Below are 23600 nucleotides of genomic sequence, written 5' to 3' on the forward strand. Positions count from 1 at the left end.
AACTGGGCAAGCCCACCATCTCTTAGAGATTGTTTGGATGTAATGTATTCTGCTTCAAATTCAAAGAACAATTTGGGTAAAGGCCTATGGAGCACTTTTGTATGTAACCGTAATTTATTTATTGATTTACATTAATGTCTGACTCCCCCTCTAGACTGTCAGCTTGTTGTGGGCTAGGAGCGTATATACCGACTCTGTTACGCTGTACTCTCTCAAGCGCTAAAGATAGGGCTCTTAACGCACTAAACATTCAATGAATGTGACTGATTGGTTGATTGACCCTGTGACCATGCCCAAATTCAGCAACTAAAGCTCGCTTTGGAAGAAAAGTCAAGTGTTAATAGTATTTATTAAGCACCATGAATGCAGAACACTGTACTAAGCACTTGGGAGAGAGCTGCTACTTGAGATCTCTTAGACTGCACGCACCCTGAGGCCAGGGACTTTGTCTTTTGCTCCTCCTGCACTCTCTTTCCTAGGTGCTAGTATTGGTGTTCCGCACAACGGAGGCATTCAATAAATATCACTGATTGAGCTGTCTTTTTAAATTAATTCTTATACACATTGAAGCAGATCCCTAGGAATATCATTACTGCCTAGTCAGGGTACACAAACTCTTTATATACATGATGGCCTGTGAAACTGAAGCCTCTTACACCATTAAAAATTGAAAAATTATAATTAAAACGTTTTGAAAATGAAGAAAAATTGCTGAATTGCCCACTGGGAGAATTGAAGAAAGGTAACACAGAAAAGACAAAAAAGAGGTTCCGCTCTTAGGGTCTTGACCAGGCCTAATCCCTGCCTTCCAATTTAACCCTAAAGTCTAAAAAATTCTTCAATCTGTGCAAGTTAAGGCATGTATGAGAAGAAGCATGGCCAAGTGGGAAGAGCATGCATGGGCTTTGGAGTCAGAGGACGTGGGTTCTAATCACAGCTCTTCCACTTCTCTGCTTTTTGTGATCTTGGGCATGTCACTTAACTTCACTATGCCTCAGTTACCTCATCAGCAAAATGGGGATTAAGGAGATGAGCCCCATGTGGGACAACCTGATCACCTTGTATCTACCCAGCGCTTATAACAGTGCACTTATAACAGTGCATGGGGCATAGTAGGTGCTTAACAAATACCATAATTACTATTACTGCTATTACTTGGACAATAAGCTTGGCTCTCTGAACCAAATTCAGAGATAGGAATTCGGAACAGCAACTCAAATTTGGAATAGAAGTAGTTGTAATAGTAGTAGTGATAACAGTGGTAGTAGCAGCGACAGTAGCAGCAGTAGTAGCAGCAGCACCACCACCATCAGCAGCAGCAGCATTTACTGAGTGCCCACAGGAGAACTTGGGAAGTCCATCCATCCATCCATCCATCCATCCATCCATCCATCCATCCATCCATCCATCCATCCATCCATCCATCCATCCATCCATCCACCCACCCACCCACCCATCCATCCATCCATCCATCCATCCATCCATCCATCCATCCATCCATCCATCCATCCATCCATCCATCCATCCAATCGTATTTATTGAGCGCTTACTGTGTGCACAGTACTTTGCTAAGTGCCTGGAATGTACAATTTGGCAACTGATAGAAACAATCCCCGCCCAACAATGGGCTCACAGTCTAAAAGGGGACACAGACAATGAAACAAAACAAGTAGTCAGGCATCAATACCATCCAGATAAATGGAATCATAGATATATACACATCATTAATAAAATCAATACAGTAATAAATAACATATACAAATATGCACAAGTGCTGTGGTGGGGGAGAGCAGAGGGAGGGAACAGTGGGGAACGGGGAGGGGAGGAGGGGCATAGAGGAAAGGGAGGGCTCAGTCTGGAAAGGCCTCCTGGAGGAGGTGAGCTCTCAGTAGGGCTTTGAAGAGGGGAAGAGAGTTAGTTTGGCAGATGTGAGGAGGGAGGGCATTCCAAGTCAGTGGTAGGATGTGGGCCGGGGTCAATGGCAGGACAGGCAAGAACGTGGCACCGCAAGGAGGTTAGCGGTTGTGAAGCAGAGTGTTACGGGGTGAGCTGTAGAAGGAGAGTAGAAAGGTGAGGTAGGAGGGGGCCAGGTGATGGAGAGCTACGAGGCCAAGAGTGACGGTTTTTGTTTCATGCAAAGGCAACCACTGGAGGCACTCAGCATCGTTCCAAGAATTTAGGAAAGTTCAATAGAGGCACAAGTCACATTCCCTGCCCCGTAGGAGCTTAGCTTTAGCCCACTTCATCTCTCACCAGGAGCTATACTAGCACATTCAGTCCACTCTGGTAAGCAGCGCCATCCTGAAGTGAGGAGTTTGCTTTTTTGCTTTTATCTTCTACCCTTTAACCAGTGTTCTACTCTGTTAGGAAAACACCTCCAATTCCAAGTTGCCTTTGTTTTTTGTAGACAAAGTTCCCTTTGGCCTTGGGAACTGGTTCACAGAGGTTTTCTGAAACCCATACAGACATTACCTACTGGTTTTGCTCTGATCACATGCTTCTTAGATCCCTTCAGGCAACCCCAGAAGATTAATAAGGCCCAGATTTCCCATTCGAAGAATGTGCCTCTTAAAACTGACAAGCATATGCGGTCACCCGGAAAACTACCCTGTCGACGGAAAAAAAGTTCACCAGCTTCACTGATTTATCTAATTTAGAACACGTTAAGTTTGAATCAAGATTTGAAGTTGATTTATTCACAACCAAAAGACTGAAATTGGAGAAGTGAGTTAGTGAGGTCTTACGTTCTGAAATAAGTTTTGAAAAGGTCAAACTTACCTTGACACAACTATCAATAATTTCCAATATGACACCTCGATACCACTGACTATCTGATCCTCTTATGACACAGGCTTCTTCTTTTTTCCAAGAGTGGGGTACCAACAGATCAAGACTCGTAAAGATACCTTGCATTTTCTCCATCAAGACAGTGAATTCAGGTTCTGCACAACAAATGCATGAAAAAAAATATCATGAGCTCAAGATAAGTGTTTTTAGCCTATTTCGGCTTTATGTCATATAATCATAATCTGAATTTTTTAAAGAACTTCATTTTCCTATATTTCAAAGGGCACGTAAGCTCAGGTACGCAGGGCTCAGGAATGAGAATGCCACCACTAGAATGCAGTTGCAATTGGCAGGTTTCTCCCGCATGGCTGACCTGGGTCACTACATCAGGTTGAAATTATCCATCTTCCAAAAGAGAGAGCATACTTGTGCTGATACTATGAAAGAAATAAATAATTTCAATCAACACAGTCCCCAGTCCTACTGCAACACTCAGGGCAGCCAACTGTAGTCTCTCAGGGAGGCCAACTCCTGTGAGCTAGACAACATGGTGATTATTAACTGCCAGTCCAGTAAATATTCAACAAATATTCTGAAAGGTTAACAACACATACTGGAACTGTCTAGAAAAATTTTATTATCTCCTGACAAATGCTACTAAAAGGAAACTAGACAGAACAAGGGTGCATGAAGAATCACCAATGAATTTGGGGCAACTGAATTTCTCCAGTCATCCCTCTAGCCTGCAAGTTCGTTGAGGGCAGGAATGTGTCTATTTGTTGTTATACTGTACTCTCCCAGGCCTTTAATGTGGTTCTTTGCACACAGTAAGCACTCAATAAAATGAGAGTGAATGAATGAATGAATTTCAAACCGAAACCAGGGATACTAAACTCATTCATGTGGATGGGCCCTGGACCCAGCTGTAAAACTTGTACTGGGCAGCACTTTGAAAAAGAAAAACAACTGTGAATTACTCTCCAATTCTTCTTAGATTGTGAGTGATCACAGTAAACAGAGCAAACAGGAATGGAATGGATAAATGGAAATGCTTTTAAATTTGTTTTACAGATATGTTAAACACAGGGGGTGGGAATAATGGTCCAGGATTAGGAGGCAAGGGGCAGGAAAGAGAGAAACGAGGTAGGGAAGGGGAAGGATGGCAGAGACAAACACAGAGAGATGGAAGTACACATTTCTGGCATTACAGTCAGCAGTCCTACAACATCCAGAATCATAAACCTGACCAACCCCAGGCTAGTTGGTTGCATACCAATACAGTGATGATTGAACATTTCTTTTGATGCTGCTCTGTGCTCTGTGTTATCACAGAATGAAGCAGCATGGCTTCCCATTCACAGGAATGGGAGTCAGAAGGTCATGAGTTCTAATCCTGGCTCTGTCACATGTCTGCTGTGTGATCTTAGGAAAGTCACTTTACTTCTAGGGTCCTCAGTTCCCTCATCTGTAAAATGGGGAGTGAGACTGTGAGCTCTAAGCAAGACAGGGACTGTGTCCAACCCAGTTTGACTGTATCGACCCCAGGGTTCAATACAGTGCCTGGCACACAGGAAGTGCTAAACAAATGCCATAATCATTAATTGTTATTATTGTTATTATTCCCTTCCACCCAAAATGCACAGTGAGACATGTGTTTGGCAAGAATCGACTTCACTTCACTGGGTGACCAGTGGGACTGTGGAGCTGTTAACATTGCTTGGAATACAGACACAGTCTAATGCCAAATGACAGGGGCAGTAAGAGGGATGTAGACACTTTACGGGCACCTGTATATTTTCTGGTCCTAAACTGCATGAAGACAAGAAGAGGCAAGCATATTTTCCATAGGATTGAAGCCTAAGCCCACATTCACATACATGATCGTGCCATCAGAGGGAGGTCAGAGACAGCACCCCACTCTGGGCTGAAGGGATTGCTGCTGTCACTGCTCCCCAGTACAAGGGCCCAGGAAGAATGGCTTATACAAAGGTAATGTGATAGGAATACTGAGCCGGGGGAAAGGGGAGGCACCGAGGGGGAGGGAGATCAGAGAAAGGCATGATGTGAATTGAGAAGCACAGTAGTAGAAGAAGAAGTTAGATGGATAGCAGGAAGTGAGGGAGGGGAGGGAACATATCAGTTAATTCACCCATGGTGAAGAGCTTTAATTTCATTGGAGTCCCACAAGGGAGCCTTTTTAGGTTTTTCAAATGACAAGTAAAAAGAACTGATAGTTGGTTTAATATACCTTTAGGTTTGGAGGAGGTGTAATGTCATCACTGTTTGGCTATACAAATGATCCTCGAAAAGAATGCCTTATTTTGTTAAAAAAGTGAAACAAAACAATTCAACCAGAAAGAGTTGGAGAATATGTGGAGAATACTGACAGTAGAAAAGGCTAAAATTGCCCAAACTCAAGATAGCAAAAAAATGGGAGCCACGCCTGAGGTAGGCTGCAAGCTAAAGTTGTTGCAAGCTAAAGTTGTTGCAAGCTAAACAAGAACAACAGAACAGAGACATTAATTAGGAAGGTAACCTGATAATCCTCCCCTCAGAATCTGCACTGATCCCTGAAGTGTGCAATTTGCACACCGTGTAAACACAGGATTAAATTGAATGCCTTTCGGTATACTGCTTCCTGTGATCACTGGTGAGCCAGATGGAAAGGCTCCAAGTGAAAACCTAAATGTTGTCACATTCACAGGGGTCCGGGCAGGAGCTAATGGAATGATAACTAGTAGATCAGGGCCATTACGTGGAAGAAGCTCGATGAAATGGCCAACAAGCATAGTAAAAAAGGCTGGGGGGGAAATGCCTGCCGCTGCTGCTCTCTGTCCTCCGAAGGGAAGGCAGAGAGTGGGCCTGGTCCCAGAAACTTCTTAGGCAGGGGACGCCCACACCAGTCTGGCTCGTTAAGGATTTGAATATCAAATGGGACTGATCGTCCCGCAATAGGAAATTCTCAATGTCCCAGAGGGTTGAGGGCTTAAATAGTATCAGAGATCTCATTGACCCTGGATTGAGGGCTTAACAGAAGCAGGATCCGTTGTGCTTGATGTTTTCCTGCCTGTTAATATGCTGTGATGCTGAATATTGTGCTTTATTCCGTTGGTAAGGCTGAGTCACGAGGGCTCTCCCTCATCCCTCCCCCTGCCCTGATCCCATCCTTAATTGACTCTACTGGGACATAACAATCCCCTAATTCATTTTGGGCTCCCCTTTTTCTGAGGAACCTGGTCAGGTCACGGGAGCCACTGTGATGCCTGCGGGCGTGTGCCTACATCTTTGGTCTTCAGGGTCATCTATTTACATTACAAAATACAAAGTTTTTACCTGATGATTTAGGTATCACATAGACTGTTCCATCATCGGCAACCCAGCTTATTATTGCCTCAAAGAATTTAGCGCTAGGAATAACAGGTGGCTTGTAGGTTTCAACAGTTTTGGGCTTAAATGCTGGTTTGGATGCTTTATCTCCAGTGACTTCTTTCTCTGATTTACTAAATATCTTGAGACACGTTGCTACTGCTGGATTCTTTGGCACTGGCATCAGTGGGATTGCAAGACTTGCCTCCGAGACCAAATCAGATTTATCAGCTTTGGGAAATCTGAGAAGACTCAAAGACATATTTTTTCAAAATAAAGTCCCGTTTAGATTATCCATCAATCAATCAGTGGTACTCCTTAAAGGCTTTCTGTATACTGAGTACTGTGCTCAGTACTTTGGAAAGAAAAATACAACACAATTGGTAGATGAGAGCCCTGCCCACAAGAAGCTTACTGTCTATGCGGGCACCGGGCGGCGGGGGGGGGGCGGGCAGCAGGGGGAGGAGGAGGGGGAGGAGACACTGTCTTTATTGAGAACTGGGTGCAGAAAGCTATCCTAAGGGCATGGAAAAATACACTACAACCGAGTTAACAGACACGTTCCCTGCCCACAGTGATCTTTACAGTTTAAACAGGAAACTGGGAAAGGGCAGATTCTACAGATGTTATAAAGGAATATAACCAACAGGATTTCATGACAGATTGAATGTATGTGTTGAATGAGAGAGAAGAGTTGAGGATAAAGCCAAGTCACAGCCTTCTGAGGAGACAAGGATAGTGGTGCTGTCTAGAGTGAAAGGAAAATCAGGAGGCGGACAGGGTTTGGGTGGGAAGACGAGGTGTTCTGTTTTGAACATGTTAAAGCTTGAGGAGTCAGAGAGACATCCAAGAAGAGATGTCCTGTAGGCTGGAGGAAATGTGAGACTGCAGAAAAGGAGAGAGGTTAGCGCTGGAGCAGTGGATTCGGGAACCAACCACAAAGAGATGGTAGTTGAAGCCATGGAGTAAGTGAGTTCTCCAAGTTAGTGGATGTAGAAGGATAATGGAAGGGGATCCAGAACCGAACCTTCAGGGACTCCCAGGGTTTGACGATGGGAGACAGAGGAGGATCCGGAGAAAGAGAATGAAAAGGAGCCATCAGAGAGACTGGAGGAGAGCCAGAAGAGGACCGTAGTGGTGAAACCAGAAGTAAATACTGCTTCCATGAGAAGGCCGTGGCCCACACTGTCGAAGCCCACTGGATTTGGTAAGAAGAGAGCCATTGGCGACCTTAACAAGGGCCATTTCCATAGAGCGAACGGGACAGAAGCCAGATTGTGGCAGCCCGAGGAGGCACACCCAAGAATCCCACTTTATAAGTGCTCAGTAAATACTATTGACTGATGGAACAGGTCCTCTGCATCATCTCAAGTGAGCACTTTTGAGTCATGCCATGCTGAATTTCAACCAAAAGCAAGAATAGCAAACCCTCTAAGTATTTGCTGGCGAACAGGAGATACCATTAGGGTCACCAAGAACCTCCTGGATTCTTTCATATTTTTCCAAACTACAATTAGGTTTCACCTTGCAGACACCAAAGATTAACCACATATAAGACTGAAATAAATGAGACAGCTGGAGATGAGGAAGTGGAGGAATGGGTACAGACAACTCGCTCAAGGAGTTTGGAGAGTACTGATGGGGGGGTGGGGAATGGGTGATAACGGGAGGGATTTGGAGTCAAGGGAGAAGTTTTTTAGGTGGTACATGGGCATGTTTGAAAGCAGTAGGGCAGGAGCCATTGGAAAATGGGTGGTTGAAGATCTCAGTCCGGGAGGGTGACTGGTCAGGTGAGAAGGGATGGGATCGGAAGCACAGGTGGAGGGGACAGAATTTGAGAAGAAGCTGGGGATCTCCTCTTGAGATACTGCTGGAAAGTTTGGGAAAGTGAAAGAGGGGACTGGAGGAGGGAGGGGCTAGGAAGTAGCAGGGAAGATTTTAGGGAGACCAAGCCTAATGTTTTCAATTTTATCGATGAAGTACATGATGGCTCATTTGTGGCAAGAGACTGGTGTGTATGCAGAGAGGAGGAGGGTTTGGGTGCCCATGAGGGGACTGGGGTTTGAGGAGGAAATTAAAAGTTAGAAACGGCTGTCACGGGTAATGAGCATGGGAGGCAAATAGGAATGGAGAGATATTGTTGCTGGGTGAATGAGAGGGCAGAAGGGAGTGAATTTTGAGAAGGTCGAGGACAGCATGCGCCTAGATTTCTTCCAGCAGCAGTGCGCTGTTCATTCTTGAGAGCAGAGGATTTGCACTGCGGGAGTGATCCAAGGCTTTGGGTTGGCGGGGCGAGGTCGGCACAAGGGCAGGAGAGTAAGGGAATTGACTTCAGTTGAGGAGTCTAGGTTTGTGTGACAACAGAAAGGTTTTGGGTGTGGATACCAGAAGGGGCATGGAGACTTTAGAAAACTGGAGAGGGTCAAATGATCCGAGTTTCTGGTGGAAGAACAAGTCAGGATTTGTGGAGGCTGTGGTCAGAGAGTGGAAATATAAACTGAATTTATATTTTTAAATATGTTCAACTAATACAGTACTTCAACTGGCACACAAGAGTGGAAGTAATTCATCACTTCCCCATTTGCCCACATTGTATAGACATTAATGGGGAGTGGTTAATACCATTTCTCTTCTATTGCTACTCTGAATTTACAGTGGTAACTTCCCCAAATACCTTAGATTAGTCCTGACAGCTGAGGAAATAGAAGCCGCCTGAATTTTAAAGATAGGGAAAACTTGAGCAAATTTGTATTCAAACTGTTAATTGAGCAATCTTTTAATTCACCCACTGAGAGATGATTAAAATGTGCAGTAAAGAACTCCAGATTCCAGTTGCTATTACAACTTGCTGAGAAGCAGCGTGGCACAGTTGACAGAGCATGGGCCTGAGAGTCAGAAGGTCATGGGCTCTAAACCCGGTTCTGCCACATAGCGGCTGTGTGACCTTGAGCAAGTCTCTCTGTATCACTTTCCTGTGTCTCAGGTACCTTATCTGTCAAATGGGGATTGAGAATGTGAGCCACATGAGGGACAGGGACTTGCATCCAACCAAATTTGCTTGTATCCCCGCACCGCCCTCCCCGCCACTACCCCCTCTCCCCTGCTACCCCTTCCCCCACCCTCCTCAACCTCCTGCCCCGCCAGTGCTTAATGTCAGCTGTGTGACTGTGGGCAAGTCACTTCACTTCTCTGTGCCTCAGTTACCTCATCTGTAAAATGGGGATTAACTGTGAGCCTCACGTGGGACAACCTGATTACCCTGTATCTACCCCAGCGCTTAGAACAGTGCTCGGCACATAGTAAGCGCTTAACAAATACCAACATTATTATTATTATTATTATTATTCCTAATACAGTGCCTGGCACAGAGTAAGCTCGTAACAAATACCACAATTATCACTACTATTATTTCCATTACTATTACAGTAAATTTTTTTTAAATCCTTACCTCTTTACTCTCAAAGCCAAACCCTTTTCTACAAGAACTGCTGAAAAATCGAAACTCCTTCCCGTTTTATCTTGGCACAAAATTTTCACAGGCATGGGATTCCTCTGTTTCTCCTGGGAGAAATTGAAGACATAACGCTGTCACTATAATGCAAAAATGAAACATGCCCCTGGTGCCCATTTTCATACTAATGTCCCCATACCCTACCTCACACCTTTGTTTCCTTCCTCTCTTAGAACATAGTTCAATAACAACTACATTTGACCTCCCGCTTCAGCACTGTCTCCATGTCTTGCCAGTGTCTTTCTATATACTATAATGAACTCTTGGTCAAACAGCCCTTACCCCATCAAGTGAAGAGCAAATGAAGAGGAAAATGCTAGCCTTGACTTTCCTGCTTCTGCTGAGCCCTTCGTAAATCTCAGGTTGCAAGAAAAATTTTTCCCGAGATGCTTTATAGAAAAGCTAACTACAACAGCACTTAGTACAGAGTTACCACTTCAGAAATGTCATTATTAATGACAAAGGCTACAAAGAGATAGTGAGTGACCGGGGAAGTCAGAGTCAAGTGGTTATAAGAAGGGGAAAGCTCAGGTAACCGGGAAAGGAATATAGTGAAGAAAAAATTTGCAACACAAACTGGAAAGAAGATAATATCATCAGCTTAAGGAAGGCGGAGGAAGAATAAAAAAAACAAGTCCCAGTTATTTTTTATCTTGTTAATACTTGATTCACTTTTGGCATAACATTTTTATCCTGTTGTTTTCTTGTAGGTTCCAATTCACACCGGCCAATTTCATCTGGGTGAATCAAGTGATTCCTGAAGTTTTACTGGTAATAATAATAATAATAATAATAATGTTGGTATTTGTTAAGCGCTTACTATGTGCCAAGCACTGTTCTAAGCGCTGGGGTAGACACAGGGGAATCGGGTTGTCCCACGTGAGGCTCACAGTTAATCCCCATTTTACAGATGAGGGAACTGAGGCCCAGAGAAGTTAAGTGACTTGCCCACAGTCACACAGCTGCCAAGTGGCAGAGCCGGGATTCGAACTTATGACCTCTGACTCCAAAGCCTGTGCTCTTTCCACTGAGCCACGCTGCTTCTCTACGTATGCTACCCAAGAATGGAACATCTCTGAATGTTTTACTATCGCCTGCCATTAAGGTAGAGACCCTGCAGTGATGTCATAGTTTTACAGCCCAAATTCATCTTTACTGCCTATCTAATGGAAAAACACAAAAGAAAACATAGATTAGCTAGACCCCACCCCAAAAGCGAGGTCAATTCCTGGGCTCCCCCGAGCAAACTACTTGCTTTGAATACAGACCTGAATGATTATTTTTGCTACAGCTCCGGTAAGGCAAAACGAAAGATAGTCACAGGTTGTCGCTGTCCATCTGTCACTCCCACCGGTTGGTCTAGAGGGGATAAGCAAGAAGTTGCTCTGGTACATTGAGTCACAACTGAAGTTAAGTGATTTGCCCGAGCTCACACAGAGGACAAGTGGCGGAGCCGGAATTAGAACTCAGGATGTTTGACTCTCGGGCCTGTGCTCTTTCCACTATGACACGTTACTTCTCTTTGGTTTGAACCCTATTTTCCAGCAGGACAAAACTCCTTCATGGTGTTTAGGTTCATTTCTAACGAGCACTCAAGTTACGTGAAGTTCAGATAAGCAATCTCCCAGGCTTCAGCCAGCCTACACTGTTTCCTTAATAGTTTACTCTTTTCGTTACTGTCAAATTTCTCAACAAGAATCAACAGACCATCGCACTGATTCCGTGGTTTTCTCTCAAGGAGCTCAACCGTCTCCCCCCGATTAGAATGTAAGCCCGTCAAAGGGCAGGGACTGTCTCTGTTACCGATTTGTACATTCCAAGCGCTTAGTACAGTGCTCTGCACATAGTAAGCACTCAATAAATATTATTGAATGAATGAATGAATGAATCATCATGTTAATTATGGCATGTATCGAGTGCCAAAGTCCCAATCTTGCTCCAGTGGAAAGAGTTCGGCAGTAGAAATCAGAAAAGCTGAGCTCAGAGAATTCTGAGTTCCTCTTTTTAGATCCTCTCAGGTAGAGCTACAGAGACATTTCAGAGGTCTAAAAGTGACATCTTTGAAATAGGTCAAAAGGGAGTAGAACGATTTGAGCCTGGAGAAGGCTGCTAGGCCGCTTGATGATTTTCATGTACATAACATTTTCTTGTAGGCATGGGGATTGTCTCATCCTGTTCCTTCAGGTCAAGCAATAGGCAATGCATAGCATTTTCCACACCTATCTTGGAAGATCTTAAAGTTCAATTTTTTTTTCTCTTCCCCTTTCCTTAACTGGCCTTACACATTTAGATGAAAAAACAGACATAACCAATTTAGTTAAGAAATTCAGTTAATCAATCAATCGATCAATCAATCGCATTTCTGAACATTTACTGAATTGGGACAGTACAATATAACAGAGTTGACAGGCACACTAGATGGGGAGACAGACATCAAAATAGTTTATGGATATGCACATAAGTGCTTTGGGGTTGCGCTGGGGTGAAAATGCTGTACAAATCCAAGTTTAGTTCTGTCCAAGTAAGAAGGCAGAAAAATCAATAAATCTACAGTATTGAGTTTTTACTCTGTGGAAAGGACACTGTACTAAATTTTTGGGAAAGGTCAGCAGACCTAGCACCTATGAACCCCATTCTCCAGAGGCTAAAATGTATGCCATGACAACAGAAATGGTAATTACTCATCACGACTGCAGATTCTCCAAAATACCCAGCAGAGCTGTGGAATGTTCACAGGGTCAGATCTCCTATCAATCGATCAAACAATGGCATTTAGCTGAGCGCTTTCTATGGGCACAACATTTATTTAGAGAAGCAGCGTGGCTTAGTGGAAAGAGCATGGGCTTGGGAGCCAGAGGTCATGGGTTCGAATCCCAGCTCTGCCACTTGTCAGCTGTGTGGCTGTGGGCAAGTCACTTCACTTCTCTGTGCCTCAGTTACCTCATCTGTAAAATGGGGAGGAAGATAGTGAGCCTCATGTGAGACAACCTGATTACCTTGTATACCCCAGCGCTTAGAACAGTGCTCTGCACATAGTAAGCGCTTAACAAATACCAACATTATTATTATTATTATTATTATTATTAGCACAACATTTATTCTTGCAACTGTATTTATTGAGCGCTTACTCTGTACAAAGCATGGTACTAGCACTTGGGATAATGCACTACAACAACAAACAGGCACATGCGCTGCCCACAACGAGGTCACAACCTAAAGTATTCAGGGATTGGGAGAGTACAGTACAACAGAATTAGGAGATATGCTCCCTACTCATCCTGGGTTTAGCAGTATAGAGAGGGATTAAGGTCATAAGGGGGAGGATTCCAAGCCTCTGGACTGCCTGAAGACTGATGGAAAGTCAGCTACTGAGGACACAGTAAAAGGACATAGACAATGTCTCAGACAATGCTGTACCCCAGCTGAAAACTGACAGTCGGTCGCCAAGGATGGATGAGCATGGTGCAATACTATCAAGAGAAGGATAGCTCTTTCCATGCAAAATTCTCTTAAGGGAGAGGGGATGAGGAGGAAAAAAACCAAACAGGGTCCTGTTTGGCTAATCCTCAAACATATAGGGACTCTCAAATATTTATTTTAATTACTTGAGCTGTAAATATGTTCATGCTTGTCATGCTATTACAGTGTAAGCTCTGCACTTGTTTTTTGGGTTCTTTTGGTATATGTTAAGCCAGGCATTGTTCTACGCATTGGGGTAGGTATAGGGTAATCAGGTTGGACAAAGTCCCTCTCCCACATGGGGCTCACAGTCTTAATCCCCATTTAGAGATGAGGTAACTGAGGCACAAAGAAGTGAAGCGACTTGCCCAGGGTTACCCAGCAGACAAGAGCCGGGACTAGAATCCAGGTCCTTCTGGTCTCCTAGGTCCACGCCCTACCCAGTAGGCCACACTGCTTCTCACTTCTCTTTCCTTACAAGCACCGACATAGACACAACAGTACCAAGCAGAAACTCGATGAAATATTGCTCATCAATCAATCATGGTCCTATATTGAGCATTTACTCTGCTCAGAGCACTATACTGAGAGTTTAGGTGAGTAAAACACAACTGGATCCCAGCCTTCTAGGAGGTTATGGTTTATGGGGCTAGCTATCACTGGTAGGGAGATGAAGCCCAGTAGAAAGATATGTACCTAAGTGCTATGGGGAGCATGGGGTGAGAACCCCAATTGGGTGGAAGTGCTGGAGTAGCAGAATGCAGGGCTGGGGCGCTGGGGGGTGGGGGTGGAGAAACACCATGGGGAAATTTTGGACTAATTGGAGGAAGTCTCCTAGGAAAGATGGGATTTTAGAAGGACTCTAAAGATAAGACAGCTATGTTCTTGAGGGATGTGAAGGAGGAAGGAGCTCCAGGCAGGAGGGTAGGGGTGAACGGAAGGCCAACGGCAAGAGAGACAAAAATAGACAGCCTTAGGAAGAGCAAAGTGTGTGAGCTGGGCTGTACTGGACAGGAGAGAGAAAACTATAGAAGGGAGAGACCTGTTTAAAGTAGCTGAAAGGCAATGATCGGGAGTTTGTTAGATGTGAAGAAAAACGGAAAACCACCAGAAGATTTTGAGGAGTTGGAAGATGTTCATGAAAGTATTACCATTAGTACTACTACTATCTTCTTCCACTCCTTCTCTTCATTTAGGGACCAATAATAATCATAATCATTATCATAATAATAACAATGATAACAATAATAATGCTATTTGTTAAGTGCTTACTATGTGCCAGGCACTGTATTAAGCGCTGGGGTTGAGTACGAACAACTCAGGTTGGATACAGTCCCTGTCCCACATAGTCTCATAGTCATAGTCTTAAACCCCATCTTACAGATTTGGTAACTGAGGCATAGAGAAGCAAAATGATTTGCCCAAGGTCAAACAATAGTCAAATGGTGGAGCTGGGTGTAGAACCCATGACCTTCTCAATCCCAGGCCTGTGCTCCATTTACTAGGCCATGATGCTTCAGGTCAGACCACTAAGAATACAGAAGCTGGCTTGTGGGGACTCTAGACTGCATATTCCAAATAAATATACATATATGTATATATATTGCATACTCTAGACTGTAAGTACCTCTAGACTGTAACTTTATTGTGAGCGGGGAACCTGCCTGCCAACTCTGTTACACTGTGATCTCCCAAGCGCTTGGTACAGCGCTCAATAGATGCAATTGATAGATAGTTGACAGACCTCTGAGGTGAAAGAAAAGCCAAATAAAAAAGAGGTGCTAAGAAACTGATCTCCCTTGGTGAGTTCAGGCTGGGAGGGTAAGCTCTAGGCATTATGCTTTGGAGGAATGCAGATCATTTTCCCGCAGATCAAGAGAACTGCCTGGTTTCCTGGGGGTCTCTGCACTGCACAAAAACTCCCCACATTCGGCTTCAGGGCTGAGTCCACATTCGCTTTCTGTTCTCTTCACCCACTATTCCTTAGCTTTCTCTCTTCATTCCACCCCCACCCCCCACAAGCCAAACGTTCAGCTCTGCCACACACTCAACTCTCCCACCTCCATGGCTGTGCTCATGCTGTTCTCCAAGTGTGGACTTCCCTCCATCATCACAATAACCACTGCTCTGTCCATGTTCAAAGCCCTCCATAAAATCCTACCTTCCCCACAAGTTTTCCCTGACTGACTTCCTACACCATCCCCTTCAGCCATCTCCTGTGTTCATTAACTTATTTTCTCCCTCCTGAGCACTGATGCAAATATGTCCATCAGTCAATCATTCATTATTCATGGAGCACTTAGTGCATGCAACAGCACTGTGCTAAGCACTTGGGACAGTAAAATATGTGGGACAGGGACTGTGACTGACTGCATGAACTTATATCGATACCAGGGCTTGTAATATAGTAAACGGTTAACAAAAACCACAGTTATGACAAACCATTATTACTACTTCCAGGTCCTAGGCTGACCTAGCTTTTGTGAACTAAATTCAGAACTAGGGATGGACAGGGGAAGGAAACACCTCCTACTTTACAAGCTGAAGACATCTCCTATGGCACTGCCCAGGCCAGAGGCGAGGAACTCTCTGATGCAGGAGTCTTTCTGCAGGAGTCTTTCTGCAGGAGTCTCTGATCTTCGAGGAAGATTGTGCTTTAATTCTGGCAATAGGAAACAGTACATTTGCAATCCTTTAAAAAAACAGTCTTACCTGATATCGACAAGGCAACATTCCACAGCAAATTTCCCCATCTCCATCAGATTTTCTTTAAGCTTCCTTAGACAAGCAACATTCACCTCCATTTCAACACCATAGTCAAATTGAAAGACCTGAAATTGAGTAAGTCTCAGATGAAGGGAAAATCTCAGAAAGGAATATACAGCAGCAAATTTCGCCTTCTCCATCAGACTTTCTTAAAGTTTCCTTAGACAAGCAACATTCCCCTCTATTTTAACATCACTGTCATACTAAAGGTTCTGTAAAAGGAGTTGTGGTCAGGTGAAGAGAAAAATCTCTGAAAGGAACATACGGAACGTCAATGTATTACGTGTGGCTTTCGCCCTCAATAGAGACGCAAAAGCACTGCTGGAAGTAATCCTGAAAATCCATAATTGCCTAGTTTACATACTTTATTATATGGTTAAAGAGAATGTACCCTGTTTGTAAAGATCAGGCAATCGTCCTAATTATTACTGTACTGTATAAGTCTTTGACTCTGAACAGCAAAAGGGTCTGAGGTGGGGGTGCAAGTTGCTTAGGAGGCCTTGGGTTGGATGACATATCTGCCTGGGCATCTTATTAGTTCCACTAACCCCTAGGAGAAGGGTTTGAATTGACACCAAACACGCTGCCAACTCTCTCAGCCAGCCATATGACTCAATTTGACACCAGCCTGGTGCCTGCTCTCAAATGTGTCCCTCAGCCATGATGGAGGCATGGATATGGAACCAGTGTGGGCATCAAGGTGGGTGCTGATGATCCAAAGAACACGGGCTGGCCTTCAGAGGGGTGAGCTTTGGCCCAATTTGGAGAATGGGAGGAGAGTCTTTCTATGGCCAGAGAGGTTCCTGTGGACCCATTTGGGAAAGGAAAAGAAAAAAAACCAAACCCAGATTAATCTGTTGGTTTGGGGGGCATTTTTCTGTAATTAAGAGAAATCAGATATGGGCGAGTGGGCAGACCCAACACTCACATCTCCTCTGCCCTCCTTGAAACCTGGCAAGGAGCTGCAGGTGATTCCCTGCTTCTAGTGCATGGCACAGAAGGGCTTCATCCCTCCGGAGCCCAGGCTGATGAGTGGGGACATGGGCCTTAGTCCCCCCTGCCCCTACTGGTACTTCTTCTGTGTCCCCTGGTCCAACAGTGGGAACTCAGTGTTCATGGGTCCCCCTTCACCCTTACAGATGTGGTCTCCCAACTCAGCCCTCCATCTTCTCTCTGTTCCCTGGAGCAGGGATCTGGGGACAAAGCCCGGACAGAGTCACTTTGGTTTCAGAGGAAACCTTTCATTCATTCAATAGTATTTATTGAGCACTTACTATGTGCAGAGCACTGTACTAAGCGCTTGGAATGAACAAGTCGGCAACAGATAGAGACAGTCCCTGCTGTTTGACGGGCTTAAAGTCTAATCGGGGGAGACAGACAGACAAGAACAATGGCAATAAATAGAGTCAAGGGGAAGAACATCTCGTAAAAACAATGGCAACTAAATAGAATCAAGGCGATGTACATTTCATTAACAAAATAAATAGGGTAATGAAAATATATACAGTTGAGCGGACGAGTACAGTGCTGAGGGGATGGGAAGGGAGAGGGGGAGGAGCAGAGGGAAAGGGGGGAAAAGAGGTTTAGCTACGGAGAGGTGAAGGGGGGGTGGTAGAGGGAGTAGAGGGAGAAGAGCTCAGTCTGGGAAGGCCTCTTGGAGGAGGTGAGTTTTAAGTAGTCTCCGGTGGACAGTCGGACAGCCCCTCCCCCCACCACCCTGCACCCAGCCCCTCTTCAATCTGTACACCCACAGCCAGCCCAAGTCCCTTCCTCCTTTGGACCTTCATGGAAAATCCCAACCCCCTCTACCCCGGTATGGTCCATCCCGTCAGAAGATTGGGTGACCCAGAAGCACAAAATGTGAAGATGATCTATCAATAGCCACTATAAATCACTCATTTATAAGATCGCCTTGAAGGATTTCACCTAATGAATGGACAGTCAAGAAAATGTGCCAACCCATCACGGAACCCATCCAAATGTAGTCAGTCACATAGTCATTCGTATTTATTGAGCGCTAACTGTGTGCAGAGAACTGTACTATGTGCTTGGGAGATTGACAGATACAATCCCTGCCCACAGCATAGCTTAGAGTCTAGAGGGGGAGACAGACATTAATAGGAAGACATAAGTTACAGGTGTGTACATAAGTGCTGTGTGGCTGGGAGGGGGGAATGCTGAAAGGGAGCAGGTCAGGCCAACGCAGAAGGGAGTGGGAGAAGGGGAAAGGAGGAGAAGAGGAAAATCGGGTGAGGCCTTTTGGAAGAGATGTGCTGTGCCTTCAATAAGGCTTTGAAGGTGGGGGGGACAGTAACTGTCAGTCGGATATGAAGAGAGAGGGCATTCCAGACCAGAGGCAGGATGTGGGCCAGAGGCTGGCAGCGAGATAGGTGAGATCGAGGTACAGTGAGAAGAGTAGCATTAGAGTAGTGAAGTGTCCAGGCTGGGATGTAGTTGGAGATTACAGACCACATCTGATTCCTCGCCAAGAAACGCTGAGGACATAGAGGCAAGCAGACCAAAGAGAGCAGTAATTGTTGTTGTAATGAAGAATAACAATAAAAATTAACAATAACTAATAATAATAATAATAATAACATTGTTTGTTAAGTGCTTCCTTTGTGCCAGAAACTGATGAGGCCTGGGGTTGAAACAAAATATTCAGGTTGGGCACAGCCCCTGCCCCCATGGGGCTCAACATCTAAGGGCATGGTAAAACAGGTATTTAATCCCCATTTTACAGAAAAAGAAATGGAGGAAAAGAGAAGTTAAGAGACTCATCCACTGTCAAACAGTAAGCAAATGGCAGAACCAGATTTAGGACCCAGGTCTTCTAAATCTCAGGCCCATATTCTTTCCACTAGGCCACAATGCTTCTCATGCTTCTCAGGCTTCGGCTGATGTTTTGATTGTATTTTCTTTTCATTTGGTATTTACTGGTTGCAATACATTAAGGGGGAAAACTACTCACAACAGAGTCAGGACAGCTGTTTCATTCTAAATGAACACCTGTAAACTAGGCTTTCTAACAGGTTCTAACACCAGAAGTTGGTTCCTCTACCATGGTCCCCTCGTAACTAACATGACCATGTACATATGATCTACTTTCAAGGTAACAAGATTCTGGGATACAAGAATAAGCAAGAGAAATGTGGAATACTTCTTTAGTTACAGAAGTCTTTTTAGGGTACTCAGTGATTCTTTAGTTTTTATACGTTACTTCATTTTTCCTACCCAGAGAAAAAGACATTGCCCGTGAACACTTTAACGGCATCAAAATGACTCTTGCAATCTCCCTTTGCAAAACCAGCCACCGGCCTTGAATCGCACCCACCATAGGTGCTTAATGAAGACACAGAGACGGGTTTCCTGACAAAAGCACGCCTCAGTGGTGTTCAAAAGCACACCGCAGGCTATAAAATGCGGGTCTGCAATTTTAAATGACAAAGAGACAATATAATAATTATGCATCTCTGTGGGCTAGTGTGGGGTGGATACAACATAATCAAAAGAGACACATTCACCAACCCTACCTCTACCAGAGTTTCTGAAATTATTCTGGTAATTTGTCCTCTTCGCCACTGTTTCAGCTGCGGCATCAGAACAGCGCAATGCATACCACTGGTCCATGGAAGTGGTTCAAGGTTTGAGCCTTCATAAACAGCTGCCATCTCTTCCTGCAAACTATAGAGAGGTGAAAAATTTAGAACTATCAACCTTCTCTTTATTTAAAGACTCCAAGGGAAGCACTACTTTTGGATGATTAAAATCCTATCCAGAAGCACTACTTGAATAAATCTCTAAACATGTGTTAAACTCCCAACTCCCAAAACCAGAAGAGCCAATTTCTTTACTTTTCATTAATAATACCTTGCAAGTAAACTCTCTGTTTCAAACCAGTGAAAGTAAATTTTCTCTGGAGACACTACGTGACAAAATTGCACAGGCAGTCCTTGGATGTCCAGTAATTCTGAGCCCTGATCCTTCATAGATTTTTTAACTTCAGAGCCAGTGACTTCGGTTCCATGTGAAAGCAATTCCTCTACAGAAGACTCTGCGTCCTGATCCATTCCAGGTTTCTTAACTGCAGAGCCAGTGATCTTTGCTTCATACAAAAGTATTTCCTCCAGAGAAGGATCCCAGATTTCATCATGCTTTGTGGGATTTTCCTTTGGAGTACATCTGAAAAATATTTCCCCCAAAAAAAGCTTTTCAAAAAGAAGATTTACCATTATTGCACATCACACTTGGCCAATCGAATGAAGTAGATATGAACTCTAGCATTAAAATTGGGGTACACGGCTTAGGAACCCACTTTTCCTAACAACATCAAAAAAAAACAAAATTATCAGTCAGTGGCATTTAATGAGCATTTCCTGTGTGGTAGGCAGCATTTGAGGCACTTGGGAGAGGGCAACAGTAGCAACAGAAGCCTATTCACACGCCTTGAGAGCAGGGACGTGTCTACCAACTCTTTTATGATGTACTCTGCCAAGTGCTTAGTTTCTACTTTGCACACAATAAACACTCAATAAACACGAGGGAGGTGATCATTTCCTGCCCTGAAAGAGCACACTAAGAGCACATTCTAATCTTTACTGACCGGCAGGAGATGGAGGAAGAGTGTCAAGAAATGGATTAAAGAATCAAAGTGCCACCGATGGGTCTGGCTTGAAGAGACAGCGGTATTGTGAATTCACTGGAATAAACGTTTCCTGAAGCTAGCAGAACTGCATGTACTCCTATGGAGTTGGCCATCACTGAAGGCACAATTTGCTTCTGAGTGTGCATGTGACTGAATAGCCCAAAGCAGGGTTCAACCGCATTGCGCACTGACAAGACTGAATCTTGTTGCACTGTCAGGTTTAGAACCCAGCAGAAGATCTGGGCTCCGCAAATTGCTGAGAAAATTTGGCTGCCCTGAAAAGTTTCTCCAGCTTCTGAGAGTGCTTTGTGCCAGCATCGCTGGCAGGGGAAAAGGCAAGGATGGTGTCCTCTATGATCCATTAACTGCTGCAATATAAAGTGAAGCAGGGTTGGGTAGCAGTAGCAGCAGTAACATCAGCAGCAGCAGCAGCAGCAGCAGCAGCAGCAGCAGCAGCGGCAGCAGCAGCAGCAGCGGCAGCAGCAGCAGCAGCAGCAGCGGCAGCAGCAGCAGCAGCTTTCAAAGAAGTCAGCGCTGACAATGAAATCGATCTATGAATGAGGATGGAATTGACTGCTGAATTTACTGCTGAACAGTATTTATTAAGCGCTGTACTAAGTGCTTGAAATGTACAATTCAGCAACAGATAGAGACGATCCCTGCCCACTGACGGGCTTACAGTCTAATCGGGGTAGACAGACAGATAGACAAAAACAATAGCAATAAATAGAATCAAGGGGATGTACATCTCATTAACAAAATGAATAGGGTAATAAAAATGTATATAAATGAGCGGATGAGCACAGTGCTGAGGGGAAGGGAAGGGAAGGGGGAGGAGCAGAGGGAAAGGGGGTGAAAAGGGGACTTGGTTGAGGGGAGGTGGGGGGGGGGGCAGAGAGGCAGCAGAGGGCACAGAGGGAAAAGGGGAAGCTCAGTCTGCGAAGGCCTCCTGGAGGAGGTGAGCTCTCAGTAGGGCTTTGAAGAGGGGAAGAGAGTTAGTTTGGCGGAGGTGAGGAGGGAGGGCATTCCAGGACGGCAGGAGGACGTGGGCCAGAGGTTGACGGCGGGATAGGTGAAAAGGGGAGAGGGTGAAGAGGTGGGCGGCAGAGGAGTGGAGACTACGGGGCAGGCAGTAGAAAGAGAGAAGGGAGGAGAGGTAGGAGGGGGCAAGTTGATGGAGAGCCTTGAAGCCTAGAGGGAGAAGTTTTTGTTTCGTGCAGAGGATGACAGGCAACCTGGACGTTTTTAAGAAGGGGAGTGACATGCCCAGAGCGTTTCTGCAGGAAGATGAGTCGGGCAGCGGAATGAAGAATAGACTAGAGCAGGAAGAGACAGGAGGGAGATAAGAGAGAAGGCTGACACAATAAACCAGCCGGGATATTAGGAGAGCCTGTACCAGTAAGACACCGTTTGGGTGGAGAAGAAAGGACGGATCTTGGCAATATTATAAAGGTGAGACCGGCACGTCTTGGTGACGGATTGGATGTGTGGGGTGAATGAGAGAGCTGAGTCAAGGATGGCACCAAGGTTGCAGGCTTGAGAGACGGGAAGGATGGTCTTACCATCCACAGTGATATGGAAGTCAGGAAGAGGACAGGGTTTGGGAGGGAGGATAAGGAGCTCAGTTTTCGACATGTTTGGACATGGAAGATACAGTAGGAGATCTGGATGCAGATGATAGTGTACATTTCTGCACCTGGAGAATTCTTCCACCTAACAGACTTTATCATCTAAAATCCTAGAAACAGTCATTCAAGAATTGTGATAATAAGATGACCGCCCCTAAAGCCCAACACTCAAAAAGACATTCAAATGACTATAAAGGGTTTCACCACATTCACCACACACTACTGGCTGATAAGAAATCTCAAGAAAAAAGGTGATGGATCAGCATGCACCAGGGAAGAAATACACACCAACAAAAATTTCCATTGACAGCCCAGAGCTAAACACTGTCAGAGAATGCTGTTACTTAAGCATTCATTCAATAGTATTTATTGAGCGCTTACTATGTGCAGAGCACTGTACTAAGCGCTTGGGATGAACAAGTCGGCAACAGATAGAGACAGTCCCTGCCGTTTGACGGGCTTACAGTCTAATCGGGGGAGATGGACAGACAAGAACAATGGCAATAAATAGAGCAGTGTTTGATCAATCAATCAATCAATCAATTAAGGCATTTATGTTACCTTACTGTGCCTACAGCTTTATGCTACACATTTGGAAAAGTACAGTACGATAGCTGGTAGGCACCATCCCTGCCTTCAGTTAGTTTATAATCTAGTCCTAACCAACAAAGTCAAGACCACCAAGGAAATTGAAGGAGGACAGTACATCCTTTGAGAGGCTGCCATGCAGAGTGTCGTGGCAGCAGGATATGAGGCTCCAGAACAAACAAAATGTTACCAGAACAAATTTTCTCCAGATCTGTGGGGTGGTCCAACCGGCTCTAAAACTGTGACGCCGGATCTCGTTCATTCATTCGTGTGTTCGTTGGCTCATTCATTCATTCATTCATTCATTCATACTTTCATACTTTCATTCATTCATTCAATAGTATTTATTGAGCGCTTACTATGTGCAGAGCACTGTACTAAGCGCTTGGGATGAACAAGTCGGCAACAGATAGAGACAGTCCCTGCCGTTTGACGGGCTTACAGTCTAATCAGGGGAGATGGACAGACAAGAACAATGGCAATAAATAGAGTCAAGGGGAAGAACATCTCGTAAAAACAATGGCAACTAAATAGAATCAAGATGATGTACATACTTGAAAGCTTATTATGTTCAAGGCTTGTACTAAGTGCTTGGAGAGCACAATACAACGGACAGACACATTCCCTGCCCACAAGTTCACATTCTAGAGGCTAGACAGACATTAATATGAATGAATGAATAAATGAATAGATAAATAGATGAATGACTGACTGACTAACTAACTAACTAACTAACTAACTAACTGATATATGTGTGTGTCTGTGAGTGTGTGTGCTGTGGGGGTTGGGAGGGAGGAGGAATGGAGGGAGCAAGTCGGAGAAATACAGAAGGGAATATGAGAAGAGGCAA

General features: G+C 44.6%; 1 protein-coding gene across 1 annotated transcript in view; it reads right to left on the reverse strand.

Annotated features, from left to right (window-relative positions):
- Nucleotides 1-23600, reverse strand: part of LOC114808701 (RING finger protein 17) — a 113947-nt gene that overhangs the window by 24325 nt on the left and 66022 nt on the right. Inside the window, exons 9-15 of the mRNA XM_029056521.2 lie at nt 19760-20071; nt 19423-19573; nt 15836-15954; nt 10933-11023; nt 9602-9714; nt 6121-6395; nt 2779-2942 (exon numbers count right to left, since the gene is read on the reverse strand). Of these exons, the coding sequence (XP_028912354.1) occupies nt 2779-2942; nt 6121-6395; nt 9602-9714; nt 10933-11023; nt 15836-15954; nt 19423-19573; nt 19760-20071 (1225 nt within the window). The remainder of the gene's footprint in view (nt 1-2778; nt 2943-6120; nt 6396-9601; nt 9715-10932; nt 11024-15835; nt 15955-19422; nt 19574-19759; nt 20072-23600) is intronic.

This window comes from Ornithorhynchus anatinus, chromosome Y4, assembly GCF_004115215.2.
Source record: "Ornithorhynchus anatinus isolate Pmale09 chromosome Y4, mOrnAna1.pri.v4, whole genome shotgun sequence".
Taxonomy (NCBI): Eukaryota; Metazoa; Chordata; class Mammalia; order Monotremata; family Ornithorhynchidae; genus Ornithorhynchus; species Ornithorhynchus anatinus.